General features: G+C 34.8%; 1 protein-coding gene across 1 annotated transcript; it reads right to left on the minus strand.

Annotated features, from left to right (window-relative positions):
* Positions 1 to 1,317: 1,317 nt before the first annotated feature.
* Positions 1,318 to 3,976, minus strand: LOC110896553. The gene is made up of 2 exons (XM_022143830.2): positions 3,515 to 3,976; positions 1,318 to 1,695 (listed from the first exon to the last, which is right to left on the minus strand). The coding sequence occupies exons 1-2, from the start codon at positions 3,716 to 3,718 to the stop codon at positions 1,669 to 1,671; spliced, it is 231 nt and encodes a 76-aa protein (XP_021999522.1). The 5' UTR covers positions 3,719 to 3,976; the 3' UTR covers positions 1,318 to 1,668.
* Between the last annotated feature and the right edge of the window lie 12,870 nt (positions 3,977 to 16,846).

The raw sequence follows: 16,846 nt of genomic DNA on the forward strand, positions 1-16,846 counted from the left end.
AAAAGGTTAAAATCTTTAAGACTAGTGGGTATGGGGCCGGCCCTGCCCCGGCGCCGCACCCCCACACCGGCCTCCTTCCCTTTGTTCCGTTGTTTCGTCTGCTGAAGGACGATCTCACCAGCCCACCTTTCTCTCTCTTTCATCTTTCTCTCCCCTCTCACTCTAAAATCAAATTAATTTATATTTTTTAATTGTTTTTATAAATAGTGTGAGGCCCCATCCTCCACCCTCTTGGTCTATCCCCTTTAGGCTCATCCTCACTCCCGATGGCATAACGGCCCACCCCCTTGAGGATGAGCCTCACCATACCTTCTAGCCTAATAAAATGTAGGAAACGATTTGGACAAGGTACACGTGATTGAAATTTAGGTGGATAATTACACAATTTTTAGTGATAAACATTACGCGCCGTTGTATTAGAAAATATTTTTTCATAGTTAAAAAACCGATTACAAAGACGACATACACATTAGAGACAAAAAGTGGATGCATGGAAGTATATATCATGATAATTTGTGGTATTTATGATATGTTTTGACTATGGATGGAAGTAAATATCATGATAATTAGTGATATTTATGATTGGTTTGAGTTGTTTAACTAGTTTTGAAAAAAAATGGATCTAATTTTAGAGAAATGCACTCAAATTCTTATAATGCGCTGACTCGAACAGAAGCTCATAGGAAATTAGGGTGAATAATTCCTCTAGACATCTAGTCGATTATGTGATTCTCGAAGACGTCTCCGTATGAAAGTTGATCCAAACCAACCCGGTCAGATTTCGTTTCTTCATAATTGTTAACTAGTGGCGTACCCGTGCGCGTTGCGACGCGTAAACTACCAAAAAGTTTAACGTTATCAGAACTCTATAAAATAAAACCAAAACCTTTAAGTAAACCCACCTCACATCTTAGTGGTCGTGAACCATGGATAAAATTAATATTGGATATGTATGATTTTGAATATGTATACAACCTTCATAGCGTGTACATAATAAGTGCATAGATTACATATATTATTACACACAACTCAGTTTTGAACCAAATATATATCGAAACGTGGATTAAAATAAGCATATCGCAATGTATATTGGTATTCTATAAAATATAATATTTTGAAAGCTATTTGCTAATTGTGGTTATATCTTAAAAGATATATTCACGAGGTTTGTAAAATTAAAACTGACCGTTGATATATATTATAATGTTATGAAATAAAAATGACTAAGGCGTTTAAAAAATTAACAAAGCATGACCAACACTGTAAATAGCTAATATATCATAATCAACTTACTTTGCTATTTATCAAGAAAAAGATTACAAAATTTAAAATTATGTTTCATTTGTACACTTTATTGTACTCAAGTTTGCTAATCTCTAGTGACATTGAGGAAGTCACGGAAGCTATTGTTTCAAGAGAAGTAAAATGGTTTCCTCGCTGCTCTCTATCTTCAATAGGCTATCTTTTTCTCGTAACTTATAATAGATGAACTCCAAGAAGAATTTTGAGCCCTTTTGATTCATCTTTCTTTCCAAATAACAATAGATGCTTCTATTTTGTCCTTAAGATCAAGAACGATTAGCTCTATTGAGAGATCCATTGTTGATAGAAACTACCCCGCGTCAAAGTAGTCAACTGTAATTGCTAGGAGATGTGGGCCATTCAAATTCACAAGTGTCCCTTTGCCATCCGCCCCTAAAAGATCACAACAATTTAAATAAATATGAAAAGGAGTGAAATTTAAAAACAAGAAGAATAATCAGGAGCTAAGTGTAAGAGTTCTGATACATGCATGTTTGACGAAAAATAAGAACTGAAATTATCTTGCAACCTAAACAAGAAGAATAATCAGGAGCTAAGTTTCAACTCGTTAGCCTTTAAAATTATTTATCAAAAAAGTAACAATTCTCATTTAAAGACTAACTATTTTACTTTTTGGAAAATAAAAAACAACATATTCTAAATTTGTTTCCGAAAAGCATAAGATACACAAATTTATATTTACTTTGCATGTAAAATTAAGAGTAAATTATACAGTTTGCTGGTAAGACCATATTGCCCTTTTGGGCCAACTTTCTAGATGCAATACATATGGTCCTTATAGTTCACTCAACGGTAACACGCTAACATACTAATTGACATTAAAAATCTGTAAAGTTCATGTACATTGTGAAATAACCTTATTATATTAATTACATAAATAAATAAACTACCCATTCTAATGCAAATTAAGCATGTCTATGAAAAACAAAGGCATGAAGGCAGGGCATGATAACAGAGCCCATACACTTAATGAGATTTTAAAAGGTGAAAATAGTTAAATCTCTGGTACTATGTAACTTCTCATCGCTCTCAGTTTCCAGTTTAATAACTTAGTCGATATTATTTCAGGATGCCTTAGAGCTTTCTTTGTTGACATTAATGTGGAGCATCTAGGATTAGGACAATAAACTTTATCTGTCACCGGAATTGAATCTTCTTTCAAACGTTGTCTCATCATCTCAATAAACTTCGGGGTCAAGAACTTCTCACAGCTTTCAATTCTCAACTCATTCCCACAACCTTCATGAGGGCATTTTGGTAACACACCCGAATGCAATTTCACCTCTACGTGCTGCTTCACACAAGAATAGCAATATCGGTGTGTGCAACTTTCAACTAAAAAAAATTGGTCTATAGATTTATCATCTAAGCATATTACACAATTTTCAAGCTCTTCTTGACTTGATACCACCTTGCTTTTCTGGGAACTTATTGCTTCTCTTGCAAGCTTAAACGCAAATTTGACATCTTTACAAGCAATAAGGGAGTGCTCACAGTATGTGAAACTTTTTCGAAGGAGATTCAACTGATCCATAAAGTTTATAATTTTTTGTTGCTTTGGCCGCCACCACCCACTAACCTAAAATTACCGACACGTTGTCAGGACAATCTAAGCGGCAGATAATGGCTTGATATGATTATATCAAGCCATGAAAGATGCATGAGTTCTTAAATATAAAACTCGCAAAATTGGATAAAAAAACTGTCCACAAAACAAGTCGTCTTATAATTCATATAATAAGCTGTCCAAAAGTAACCCAACTATCCAAATATATAAAAAATAAAAACATATCTAAATACATCAGATGACTAAACCATACACCAAGAAACACAAAAAGCATACGAAGCAATTTATGTATCAATAAACTTGATCACCGAAGCATACAAATAGTTACACTTGACATAAAAAAAGCATGCAATATATAAACTATACAAAAATAAATTTCTATTGCCTATTTCTAACGGTCCGGATCCAGTATGGTTTTTCCAGTAGGTTTTCCTACAAACCGTGAACCAAACCGTTCGTTACGGTTTCAAAATTTCCAAACCGACCGTGAAAGAAAACCGGCGAACACCCCTAAATTTTTATCATAGACAGTCAACTTGACACAACAGATAGTTGATATAGATGTATATTAATGCATTGTACATTTGTATGATGATAATCTAATATAAGGGGAAACCAACTCACAAGTTGATACAGCAGATAATAATCACAATAGAACACGATTCTGTTGAGTTCCAAAGCAGTTGCAGCCTTCAAAGCCTCAATTAACGCGTGCCCCTCCACACTCCGCCTGCTCACCCGATCACCTTTAATCAAATCCAGAGGCTTCTTCATCTCAAATATCATCTCATCTCTCGAATTGCATATGGCCACACCAGTTCCTGCCATTTTCACTACTTTATTTGAAGAAACTCTCTCATCACTGAACAAACCCTTAAAATAAACCTTGAATACCTCTGCATTATCATCGCTCTTCGAAGAGGAAGAACCCACGCTCTACGGACGCTCCGCACCGGTTTCAATCATCGTTTGGTCTTTATTTTCCCGCATTATCATCGCTGGAGAGTGACTTTTATAATCAGAAGATGAGTAACTTCCACAAGTGATAAAAATAAACCTTAACAACACAAATTTAAAAAAAAAACATTTACCTGATATACAAAAAACAAAAATGGGGGTGATGTAGAACAACGAAGAGTAACAAATAATTGATTCCCGTTTTCAATTACATTATACCCTTATACAATTACCAACTTAGGTTGCCTCTACACACCATCGCATCATTTGGCACCCTTTGAGAGGCACCCTTTGATTCCCAACACTTGGTAACGCGTGTTTATATACTTATTGAACAAAATTTATGCAACAAAATGCAAATCGTCGCTCTGGTAGAAACATATCTTCATCTCTTAAATGTTGCCGGTTCGACTCCCGTACGCAACCTTTGAATTTCCAACCTTCTTTTTTCTTTTACCACGTACTACTACTAATTAATTAATTAATTCACTTTACTTGTCTTTTATTACGTGTTAATCAAAATTAATCAATTACAAGGGCCGCTGAATTGAAAGGCATCGAAACAATCAAAATAGGCACCTATTCATTAATTCTATATCTAACATCCCCTTCTACCGAACCGTTTCAGTCCACCGCTTCAAACAATATTTATATACCCTATTAAAAAAATTCACTGAACCGTTCCAAATATTTATATGTAATTCCAATCTGCTGCGTCTAATTCAAATAACGTACTCTATTAAATACACATCCGATCTGTTTTCGCAACTGTCAACTTCATGATCAACATCCCCACAGGAAGTCCGACATCGAGTTGTTGGAAATGGTTTCAGTGATCAAGAAGTTTCCGATGAAAACGATTTTTTGGATGATTTCTTTGACGAGGAGATCCAAGAAGTTTCCTTATCAACAAACCATTTATTATATCCATATCCTTTCTTCCAGTTCAAGCGCCATTCCCGTTCTTAATCACATCATCTTTTTTTGTTAACCAATAACCGCCTCAAGAATAAATAATCTAAAACAAAACAGATTGCAAATAACAAAAAATCTCATGTTATAATAACACAATATGTATTGCAAACTATAGTATATATTCTTCAGGATGGAGAAACACATGCTCGAGATTTTATACAATGCCAGGGATAATAATTAAATGTGAATTATCAGCATTGACGCGCATGGTGTGTTGCTCATGATCTACCGAGGGGATTTGGGGGGTATGAAAGAATTTGGGGGAGACGGAGGCTGTGATATCGGTTATGTGCTAATAATTAATTTAAGGTGGCATACATTTTATAACAATTTAGATTGTGATGAGGATGCGGGAGATATTGCAGATTTTTAAGTATTAATTTGATTTGAAGTTGTGAATCGATGTGTTTATTTAATTTTAGTTAATTGGAATGTGTTAATTTAGAATGTCTGCGGCTTTATTAGGACACGGTAAGTTTTTGAGCGATATCTCAAGTGATATCGGTTTCGGTTTAGTTTGGTTTGTTATGTTATTGGTACCATATCGACATTTTAACCATTATTCTTATATGACGATTTTTTAATTTATAATTTTTCAATATTTTATTGTGCATGTTACGTCTTTGTTTTTTGGAAATTTTCTTTCATTTGTTTTTTATGAGTACCTGTAGCGTATCAATAACATAATAAACCGAACTGTACTAACTGATTCATAATTATTTACTGATTTATCTATTAAATAAGCATACATTACTGTTAAATTTTATTTATTAAATATAATATTTGGTATATATATATATAATGAAAATCTTTTAGATCTGACATATTAACTCAATATTGATAATAAACATGCTAAAGATTTTTGTTACCAACATCCCGCCGCAACACGCGGGGTAACGTTAACTCGTTCAATATTAAAATTGAATCGTAAGTTACAATTGGCTGGAACCCTAGATCGAGGATAGACCAACAATATAAACCCTAAATTAGGGTTTTCTTTCGGCCCTTACCATCAATTATCAGATGCTTTATATAATCGAAGCATTTGAGATGGGAGATGGCAGTGAAACCGACTACAGTGATTGCCGAGAAGTCGAACCAGTGAAGCATTGAACACCATAACCTTATGATTCCATCGTTCAATGTGCAAGCGATTTCTCAATTTTAGCGATAAAGTGTCTTAAAACTTTGATGAATATACAAATTCAACCCCTTTAAAAAGGCTTCATTTACTTGTATATGTTGTTATAAAGTTTGTAACCATGTTAAATTACATTTCTATCCATTAGATTTGCTTTATAATAATTACTAGGTTAGAACCTCGTGTATTACACGGGTTGAATAAATGTAATTTTATAAACAAAATTAAAACAATTATTCTTTAAAAATCTCGTTTATTACACGAGTTGAACAAATGTAATTTTATATATTAATAATAAAAAATTATATCTCTAAGAACCCCATGTATTATACTGAATAAATGTAATTTTATATACCAAATAATAAAAAAAAATATCTCTAAAAACCATGTGTATTACACGGGTTTAATAAATGTAATTGTATAAACTAAATAATAAAAAAATTATATTTTTAAAAATCGTGTATTGTACGGGTTGAATAAATCTAACTATATATACTAAATAATAAAAAAAAAAGTTATATCTTTAAAAACATTGTGTATTACACGGGTTGAATAAATATAATTTTGTAACCCTGTGTATTACACCGGTTGGATAAATGTAATTTTATAAAGTAAATAACAAAAAAGTTATATTTTTATAAACCCCGTGTATTATGTGGGTTGAATAAATCTAATTATATATACTAAATAATAAAAAAAGTCATATCTTTAAAAACATCGTGCATTCCACGGGTTAAATAAATGTACTTTTTGTATTGTAAATAATATGCTATTGGATACGGTTAAAAAATCATAAATTTGGTTCGGCTTAATTCGAATCGAATCATAAACTTGGTTAAGTTTTATTCGAATTGATTAGAATCCCAATTTAAAAAAACCAAAAACAGAATAATATTATTCACTTCTCTTCCTATTTAGTGCTTTTTTTTTAAGTTTGGTATAACGTATGATAAGTTATTTTGTATATTCTGTTTGTACATTAAATTTTTGATATGAACGTATTATTGTTTTTTTTTTTAAGTTTAAGATTATTGTTTTGTGCTATTATATATTTAAAAAATATCTTAAATTTATGATTTAAATTTGAAGATAATATTTTATTAGAAAAAATAGAATGATTCTATCCGACATTTAAAGTATGATAAGATTTAATATTAATTGATTATCTATTATTTAATTAATTGATATAAGATAAGTATGAAAATGTAGGAAATTAAAACGTAGATGCCTTCAATGAATGACACGTGTCTCAAAGTTGGTTTCTTTTATTATATAGTATAGAAGATTACATTATATAGATTACAAATTTTTAAGAGTTAATTGCCCGGATAGTCCCTGTGGTTTGCTATTTTTTCAACTTTAGTCCCCACCTTTTCAAAATAGCATGTATAGTTCCTGTGGTATAACAAACTGTTACTCAGATAGTCCCTGTAATAAATGGATATTAAATAATTCAGTTAAATAGATGTAAAATTACAAAAATACACTTGACCCATCTCTCTATCAGAAACCTCTCTCTCGTCTCTCTCCTTTATTATATCTCATACCATCATAAAAATATAAAATACCTCAAACTACCATATCATCTTCATATTCATCAGCATCATCTTCATCATCAGATCCCCACAATCACTATATCATCTTCATCATCAGATCTCAACAACTTAAAACCCCAGATTCTTTCAACAGTAACAGAAACCCTAGGTCTTCTTCACCACTTTCATTGTTTCGCTTATTGAAGGTGATGACTTACACAATGAACCAACTTAGAAAATTGAAGGCCCTGACTTAGAAATTGAAGGTTCTGACTTACAATATCTCATGGCGGCAGCAGAACACCCTAGCTTGCGGCGATGGTGGTTGATTTTTTGCTCCGGGTTTACTAGGTTTACACGGTAGTGGCGCTAATGGGTTTACTCTGATAACACGCCAGCATTACTCCGATGACATGCTGCCATTGTCCCTGCTTGCGGTGGTGGTTGATTTTTGCACCAACTGATATGAGTAAAGTGATTAATAGTGGTTTGTTGTTTGTTATTTGATTTTTTGTTTGATTAATTGTTACCTCAGATAATCAAATTTGCGAAAAGATTCCTTTCCAATACCATTTGTTACAAGGTATTGGTGACAGATTGTGTTTATTACTTCTCTCGATTGTCTTGTAAATGGGAAAGAATTCTATTGAGTTATGTCTTGGGTCATCATATCACTTCCTTATTATTTGATTTTATTTGTAGAATAAGTTAATTGTTATTATGGGTAAGAGAGAGAGAGAGGGGGAGGGAGGGAGATGGACCAAGGGTATTTTTGTAATTTTACACCCACTTAACTGAATTATTTAACGCTCATCCATTACAGGGATTATCCGAGTAACAGTTTGTTAAATCACGGGGACTATACATGCTATTTTGAAAAGGTGAGGACTAAAGTTGAAAAAATGGCAAACCATAGGGACTATCCGAGCAATTAACTCAATTTTTAATTTTAGAAAGCAGCAAACCTAATCGCTCGCCTTGGTTGGGTTGGTGGGTCCGTCAAAACGACTTTATTCGGTACTTTGGCTTGAGACGTATTAAAATGAAATTTGCAATATAAGGATCCGTTAGAAACCATCCTTTATTGCGAGAACCGCGAGAACCAAGTGTGAACACAACCAAAAAATACCTAAAAAAACAAAAAAAGCACTCAATTTTTTTTTTACTATTTTTTATTAAAAAATCGATATATTTCGTCATCAAAAAAAATTCGAGTAACAATTATCCATGCAGACGTGCATATGTATCATTTCTTTGACAAATTCCGTAATACATTACTAATATTAGACAATTGTACTTTCATTTACCCTACCATTCATAATACACTACTTTTACATTAACAATATTAGAAATGCATATGTGCATATATATGTATGAACTTGTTATAACATTAAGAATACTAGAAATGCACATGTGCATCTATAAATATGAACATGTTATAACGTGTTTTGGTACACCACTTTGAATACACCTTCCCTTTCATCTTTCATACCATCCATAATACACTACCAATACCTCCTACCATCCGTAATACAATATCATTGCCTCCTACCATCTATAATACGATACTATTACCAATATTTCACTTTATTACATGTACATCAACACCCTTTATACCATCCAAACATCATATTACATCATAAAGTGACAAATATAATCAAACCATCAACAACTAGATATAAGTAACCAAAACACATGTATGGGCCTACTTCATCATTTAAAATCACAAACCTTTTGTACCAAAACACGTTATATGATGGTTATACATAATGATGCACATGTGCATTCTTAATATTGGTAATGTAAAAATTAGTGTATTGCGGATTGTAATGTAAATGAAAGTGCATTTTACTACTACTGGTAATATATTACGGAATTTGTCCAAGAAATGATACATATGCACATGTGCATCCATAATTGTTATTCGAAAAAATAGTTTTTTTTTTGTAACGAAATATAGCGATTTTTATTAGAAAAATATTTAAAAAAAATTGTGTATTTTTTGGATTTTTTAGGTATTTTTTGTGTTCACATTGGTTCTCGTGGTTCTCGCAATAAGGGTGGTTCTCAAATGAACCTACCCATATATATATATATAGGGTAGGGTTCTAGAGTGAACACTAGGTTGAGAGTGAACTGTGTGAACTAATCTGGGCCATTGGATTACATCATCTAAAGATTTTTAAACAATGACAAGATTGTAATTATAATATTGTAACCTCCCTTTAAATTAATTGACAGAAGGGTATTTGCGTCTTTTGTAAATTGTATTTATTAAACAATATAATCAAAATCCCTAAAATTTCGCTAGTTTCCGTATATACAAGATACACAGTTGTTAGTGTATACACATGTGTACAGTCTTGCTAGTATTAGTTTATACAGGATACATAGATTTTAGTTTATACACATGTGTACAGTCTCACTAACTATCAGTTTATATAAGATACACAACTGTTAGTTTATACACATGTGTACAGTCTCGCTAACTATCAGGTTATATAAGATACATCTGTGTATTATATTAAAAAATGGTTACATATGTGTATATTAACAACATATAGTATATTATGCATGCGCACGAGTAAATTCATATAAAGTTTATGAAATTAATGAAAACGAAATATATCACATGTATGCAAAAATAAATAATTTCGTCACATATTCAAAAAAAAAAAGTTAATGCCCAAAAATAATTACAATTTCAATCTCAGAGAAAATTTTTAATATTTATTGAAAATTATAAAAAGTTAAAAACAGTTTATACAGGATACATAGATTTTAGTTTATACACATGTGTACAGTCTCACTAACTATCAGTTTATATAAGATACACAACTGTTAGTTTATACACATGTGTACAGTCTCGCTAACTATCAGGTTATATAAGATACATCTGTGTATTATATTAAAAAATGGTTACATATGTGTATATTAACAACATATAGTATATTATGCATGCGCACGAGTAAATTCATATAAAGTTTATGAAATTAATGAAAACGAAATATATCACATGTATGCAAAAATAAATAATTTCGTCACATATTCAAAAAAAAAGTTAATGCCCAAAGATAATTACAATTTCAATCTCAGCGAAAATTTTTAATATTTATTGAAAATTATAAAAAGTTAAAAACAATATATTATGATATCTATATATATGGATAATAAAAGAAAAACAATATTAATGTTAAAATTAAAACAAAATCAATGGATAAAGAAATAATAGAGAAATAATTAAAAATAAGAGAGAGAGAGAGAGAGAGTTAAGAGAGGAGAAAATTAAGGGATTTTAATTAAACATACTTGGCTAATGTCAATCTTACCCGTTTAATCTAAAAAATGATCAAGGGTCAAAATTAGTTCACACGGTTCACTCTCAAGAAGTTGTTCACTCTTGAACCTAATCCTACTTCGAAAAGTAATAGTAGGTACATATGAATCACCCCAAAACATTTGAAAACGTAAAAGAGGGGACCTATGTACTCACAAGTTGCATAAATGTCTTGTTCAATTGTATATGCAAAGCTCAAGTGCTTCCTAATATTTCGGATAGTTTTATAATTAGCGTGTATCGTGGCTTAAATGGAAGAATGGATAGAAGGTGGTTTATTAACCAAACGAGCGAAGGATCTCGTATAATATGATTTATGTTGGCTCATGTGAAACCTTCCCTGTGAACAAATGATACAAAGCCAAAAACTGTTCTGCAACAACTGATCCAGAATAAACAGTGCTTTGAATTCTACTCCCTTCAATGGCAAGATATCTAACAACTACTGCTTCAAAGGTCTACTCAGCACTAAGCACTGCTGGATTATAAAATACTGATGAAGACTAAACCACTGAAGAAGTCAAAGGTCTGCTGGAAGTCAAAGGACTTATCAACCTTTACTGAAAGTCTGCTAAAGCCTTATCAGAGGTTGAGCTCATCAGAGGATAGCATCAACAGTGTCTTGTGATCAGCGTTTTATTAATGTAACAATGTTTAGTATTAGTAGTGTTTAGAGGTTTTTAATGTTGTTAGATGTCAGTGTCTCGGTGACGTCAGCCAAGATGGCATAATGGTTAGGATTGTACTATAAATAGACAAGGCTTGTACTGTTCTATCAGATCACTTTACACACACTTGCATTTTGTATGAACAATCACTTGTGATCTCAGGCTGGGGGGAGATAACAATTCATGCATATGTGATTGACTCATTATGTAATACAATCGTTCGACTAAAAGTATTTATGATGAAAGTTGTTCTTCCATTGTTTGTGTTATAAAGTTTTCTTCATTTCCGCTGCAATTATTTCATCTTATTATCTTCTTTCATTAATCATCTTATAAAACAAACAAAAACAATCAAACTCAGATCCTAACAATTGGTATTAGAGCACAGGTCAGTCAAATTCGATTTAACAATCAATTTGACATAAAAGATCAGCTCAATTTCATTGATACCGTATTGTTCGTATTTGTTGAAAAATAGAGTATAAGCTTAATCACGTTCAAAGTTGATTAATCAAAAACTTTGTAAAACAACCAAAATGTCTTCACAATCACAAGATCCTCATAACACTGGCACACTGTACAAGCCACCTATGCTTGTCAGATCTGAATACAACATCTGGCAATGCAGGATGGGCCATGTCCTAGCACAGCAAAACACCGGTTGCTGGAAGTCTGTCATCTTTGGACCTCATGTTCCAATGGTGCCAAGTGTAGAAGATCCCAAGATCCAAGTACCTAAGAAGCCTGAAAATTACTCTGAGCAGGATTTTCAGAAGATTGAGTTAGATGCTAAAGCATTCAGTATAGTTGCTACAACACTACCCAATGACATATATGCTGGCCTGTTACACTATAACAATGCAAAAGAGCTATGGGATGCACTCAAAGAGCAATTTGGTGGGACAGAAGAGGTTATTGAAAACAACAGAGAGGTGTTGAACCAACAATATGAAACATTTTGTCATGTTAAGGGAGAGTCATTGATGTGTGTAAAATGCAACATATAAATTACATCAATTGAGGCATAAAACTAACCCTTTTTTAGTACTAATGTTGGAAAAAGTGTGCTTTTGTCTTCCTTTTGTATTTTCAGGACCAAATGAGCTTAATTGAACAAAAGGAACAAATGTGCAGCCAAATCTAACATAAATACAAGAAAAGGAATAAACGTGGCATGCCCGACCCCTCGACAGCATCTTCCCAAGCAAAAAAAAGAGAACAGAAGGCTGACCATCGCCCCGTGCCCAACGGACACGGGGGCATGGCCAGTTGCCTGCAGAAAGGACAAAGCTATAGAAGCTTCTATTCCCGACAGGGGGCGTGCCCAGCTCAACACGGGACGTGGTCAACGCTAAGATTCGCATAATCCAAGCAAATCTTGATAGTACAGATACACTTCTGCACACAGGGTCGTGCCCAACGGATACGGAGGCGTGTGGAGCTAATGCAGACAAATTGTAATTAATAAAGAATGAGAAAGTGGATGGACACAGGGCCGTGCCCAATGGACACGGGGCCGTGTCCGGGCTTCTGTGCAGGCTATAAATAGAGGTGCTTGGTTCACTTCAAAGGCATCCCTTGGCAAACCACCTCTCTCCCACCTCTCTCCCACTTCACCCACACTCCACCACCACTACAACCCACATCCACCACCACCATCCATCTTAGAGTGTGTGTAGTAGTCTCGGGATCCAAGATTGATAGTAAGAGTTCTTGACAATCAAAGGCCATGTTTGCCTAAGTCTCTTACATCACTTGGTGAAGACAAGCATTTAGTGTAATACTTTTGATTTTTAATCTTTTCGTACTTTTTATTTGGTTTTGTATTAATAACTTTAATAACCAGTTTCTTATGTTGAATGTGAAACTTCCTTATCATTTGTCCGTGGTGTCTTGGCATTATTTTACTGTCTATATAAAATAAAAGATTTTCACCATTTATATCTCTACTGTCTATATAGAGATATGTTGGCTACCTGGTCGGTGGTTAAGGGAATGGTTTGGTAAGGTTCTTGCCTTGTTCAGTGTATAGATCCTGCAAGGACCTGGGTCAAGCTTACTAGGACCTCCTTCAATACCCACTAGTATTGGATGGCGGGGGTGCGAATGGCTTGATCCCCTCATATGTAAACTACTATTAATACATTAACCCGGCTACTTTGGATTGTATCCCTACTGACTCAAACCACTTAGCCGAGGGTAACGCCACCTTCAAAAGAGGGGCCTACCACTTTACGCATTAATAACTTAATTAATTATCTTTCAATATTCCGACCCTTTAGGATTGTATCCTTGCTGACTCAAACTACTGGGTTGAGGGTAACGTCACCTTCAAAAGAGGGGCCTACTACTATAACTAAGATAATCTCTTAAAAAGTGCAAAAATGCGAAAATCATCAAAGGTTACACTAAAGGCGAGTCAGATCCAAGTGATTCATCTTGTCTATCTGTTTTTATTTTATTTTTATTTTTTAGCATTTTAAGTTTTTATTTTCATGTTTAAAACCTTTTTCTAAAATTTTGATTTGATTAGACGTTGAGGATAAACCGGTATTAAAAGCTCTTGTGTCCTTGGACGACCTCAGTATCTTGCCAACACTATACTACGCTCACGATGGGTGCACTTGCCCATATGTGTGTTTAGTGTTAGTAGAATATCGTGTTTTATAAGTTTAAAACTTGACTAAAGTGTTAAAAAGGGCCTAAAATATTAATAAAACTATATCAGGCTGACGCACATCAAGTTTTTGGTGCCGTTGTCGGAGACACAAGGATTTTAAGAAAGTTAGGAATCAACGGCCTAATCGTTTTTCTTATTTTTCTGTTTTTTTAGGATTTTTCTTAATTTTTCAGCTTCTGCAGAGCTCAGCACGGGGCCGTGCCCGCTAAACACGCCCCGTGCCCAATCTTTGGTACTGGCAATCCTGTTTTAAGTTAGACAGTAGCTGAACACGGGGTCATGCCCACTAGACACGCCCCCGTGCCCAAGTTTCAGATACTGAAAACAGAACCGTAAGATCCCGACGGTTGGTAATTTCTGACACAATCATGAGTGATACTGATATTTTTTACTTTCGCTCCTCTTATGGTACATGGTGTCAAATATGTGGCGGAACTCATGAAGATTTAAAATGTTATTTTTTAAATTACATTCCCCACTATATAGACCCATCGTTTTCCTGTAGCCTTAAGATGGGCGAAAGTAAAAATAATCCCTATCTCTCTCTCGAATGCTCTCAATCATCCTTTCTAAATGAAATGATTCTTGAAGAATAATTTCAAATGGAAGAACTAATTCCCCAATGGATAAAAGAACTTGAGATGGAAATGACTAATTCATCTCAAGACGACACTCAAGGAGAATTAGTGAGACCACATTCGAATTATAACAACATCGTTGCTCCCGAAATCACCTCTAACTCTTGCAAGGACTTGAGCGATAGTCGTCCCTGTGTCGATTGTGCCATGAAGGACTCCCCATCGGTGTCTGCCGATGCATACATAGACCTGAGCGATTCGACATATACCTTCTTTAAAGAGAGCCTGGATAAGGGAAATAAAGGTTGGTTTTGCCCACTGGTATTTAGCTTAGGAATCATCCTTTTCGATAACCTCTTGCATCCTTGTCTAAAACTAGGGCAACTTAGGTATCTCAGGCACTTCGGTGTTGTTCCGTCCAGTAAAGAGCCACCCGATCCGGATAAACTCCTGAAAATACACAAAACTTCATAAACACTTGTAGCCACGGGGTCGTGTCCAGGTCAACACGCCCCTGTGTCCACCAAAAGATTCCTGTCTGACTTTTGGTCAGAATACGGACAAAAAGTGTCAGAATTTTGTCTGCACACAGGGCCGTGTCCAGTCGACACGGGGCCGTGTCCAGCGTGCTGTCGTTTTCTATAAATGCAGCAAGATTCCTGCACTCTTGGACCCATTCCAAAGACAAAGATCTGGTGGGATCTTCACATATACCATATTAGGTATATTCTAAAGAATGTTCTCAACAACCATCTTGTCTTTTCTACTTTTGTCCATTGCCTTCTTCTTCATTTTCTCCTCAAAACCTCCATTAAAGTTTGAAATCTCCATGTTTTCAAGCTTTGTTGTGATATTCGTTAGGTTTTTGTTCAAGGAATCTTGATAAAAGTAAGTTTTACGACATTGTTTTAAGTTATTTCTGCTTAAAAATGTTTCAAAAGTCAGAAAAATAATTTAAAGCTTCAAGATTCCTTGTTTCAAAAACCTGCAGAGAGGTGGACACGGGGCCATGCTCAGCAGCCACGGGGCCATGTCCGAGGCACTGTTTCATTAATTTGAAATTTCTTTCGGTTTGTTTTCTTAGAATGTCAAGCAGAAATAGCGGAACATCTTCATTACACTCCAGGAATGACCGACGAGGAAGAAGGCCATCGGTAGAAGACTCTCTCGTCAACTATGTATATGCCTTGAGAGAGGCCATAGATGAAATGACGGGAGTTGAGGAAGCTTTGGTCGACCGTATCAATCATTTGTCGGTAGGGCTAGAAGGGTGTCTCCGAGAAGTCAACCTTTTGCACCAAAGGTTGAATATTCTCGCTTCTCCTCCTTTGGTACCAATCATTACACAAAGGGAATGGAATGTGGTACCGGAAGTCATCATACCGGCTGAGTGGTACGTCATGCACACGGAACCCCCTCGAGACATATTACATGGGGTCCCGGTTGCCGTCGCTCTTCCTCCACAAGATGTTGTGGAAAATGAGCCCGCCTTCTTCCTCCCGAGAGAGATAGAAGAATGGCTCAACGACATCTAAGGGACACCCCTCGGTTACGAGTTCTACGACGCCTTTAAATACCAGAAAGCTATTTCCGGGTTTTTGATATTCCTACAATAAGGGTAGAACTCCTTAGGATGATTTCATGTATCACTTGACCTATCTATCTTAGGAACTTTTAAGTTTTCTATTTTCTGCTTTATTTTTAATTTTCTAGGTCCTTATGTAATTTGTTGTTTTCAATGAATAATGGTTTTTAATTATTAAATGGTGTTTGGATGATGTTGTAATGGATAAAACACACTCGGAATGGTGGAGGTTACTGAGGGAAACTTGAACCCACACCCCATGCACAAAAATAAAGCCTCTCGACAATTTTTCTTCATTACAGCAAGTTCAGCACGGGGCCGTGCTCAGCCCAACACGCCCCGTGCTCAAGGTTCTGCAGAAAACACTTAGTTCAGGTAACTGGACACGGGGCCGTATTCACTGAACACGCCCCCGTGCCCAGCCTTCTATAAACTATGATACTGGCATTCTGAACACGGGGCCGTGCCTGGATCAACACGGGCCCGTGTCCAGATGCCTA

Source organism: Helianthus annuus, chromosome 15, assembly GCF_002127325.2.
Source record: "Helianthus annuus cultivar XRQ/B chromosome 15, HanXRQr2.0-SUNRISE, whole genome shotgun sequence".
Classification (NCBI taxonomy): Eukaryota; Viridiplantae; Streptophyta; class Magnoliopsida; order Asterales; family Asteraceae; genus Helianthus; species Helianthus annuus.

Excerpts from the sequence above, each read along its gene's own strand:
- LOC110896553 (XM_022143830.2), bottom strand. The coding sequence starts at position 3,718 with ATGGCAGGAACTGGTGTGGCCATATGCAATTCGAGAGATGAGATGATA. Across the intron at positions 1,696-3,514 it reads ATTATCTGCTGTATCAACTT|GGGCGGATGGCAAAGGGACA; the intron begins GTGAGTTGGTTT and ends GTGATCTTTTAG.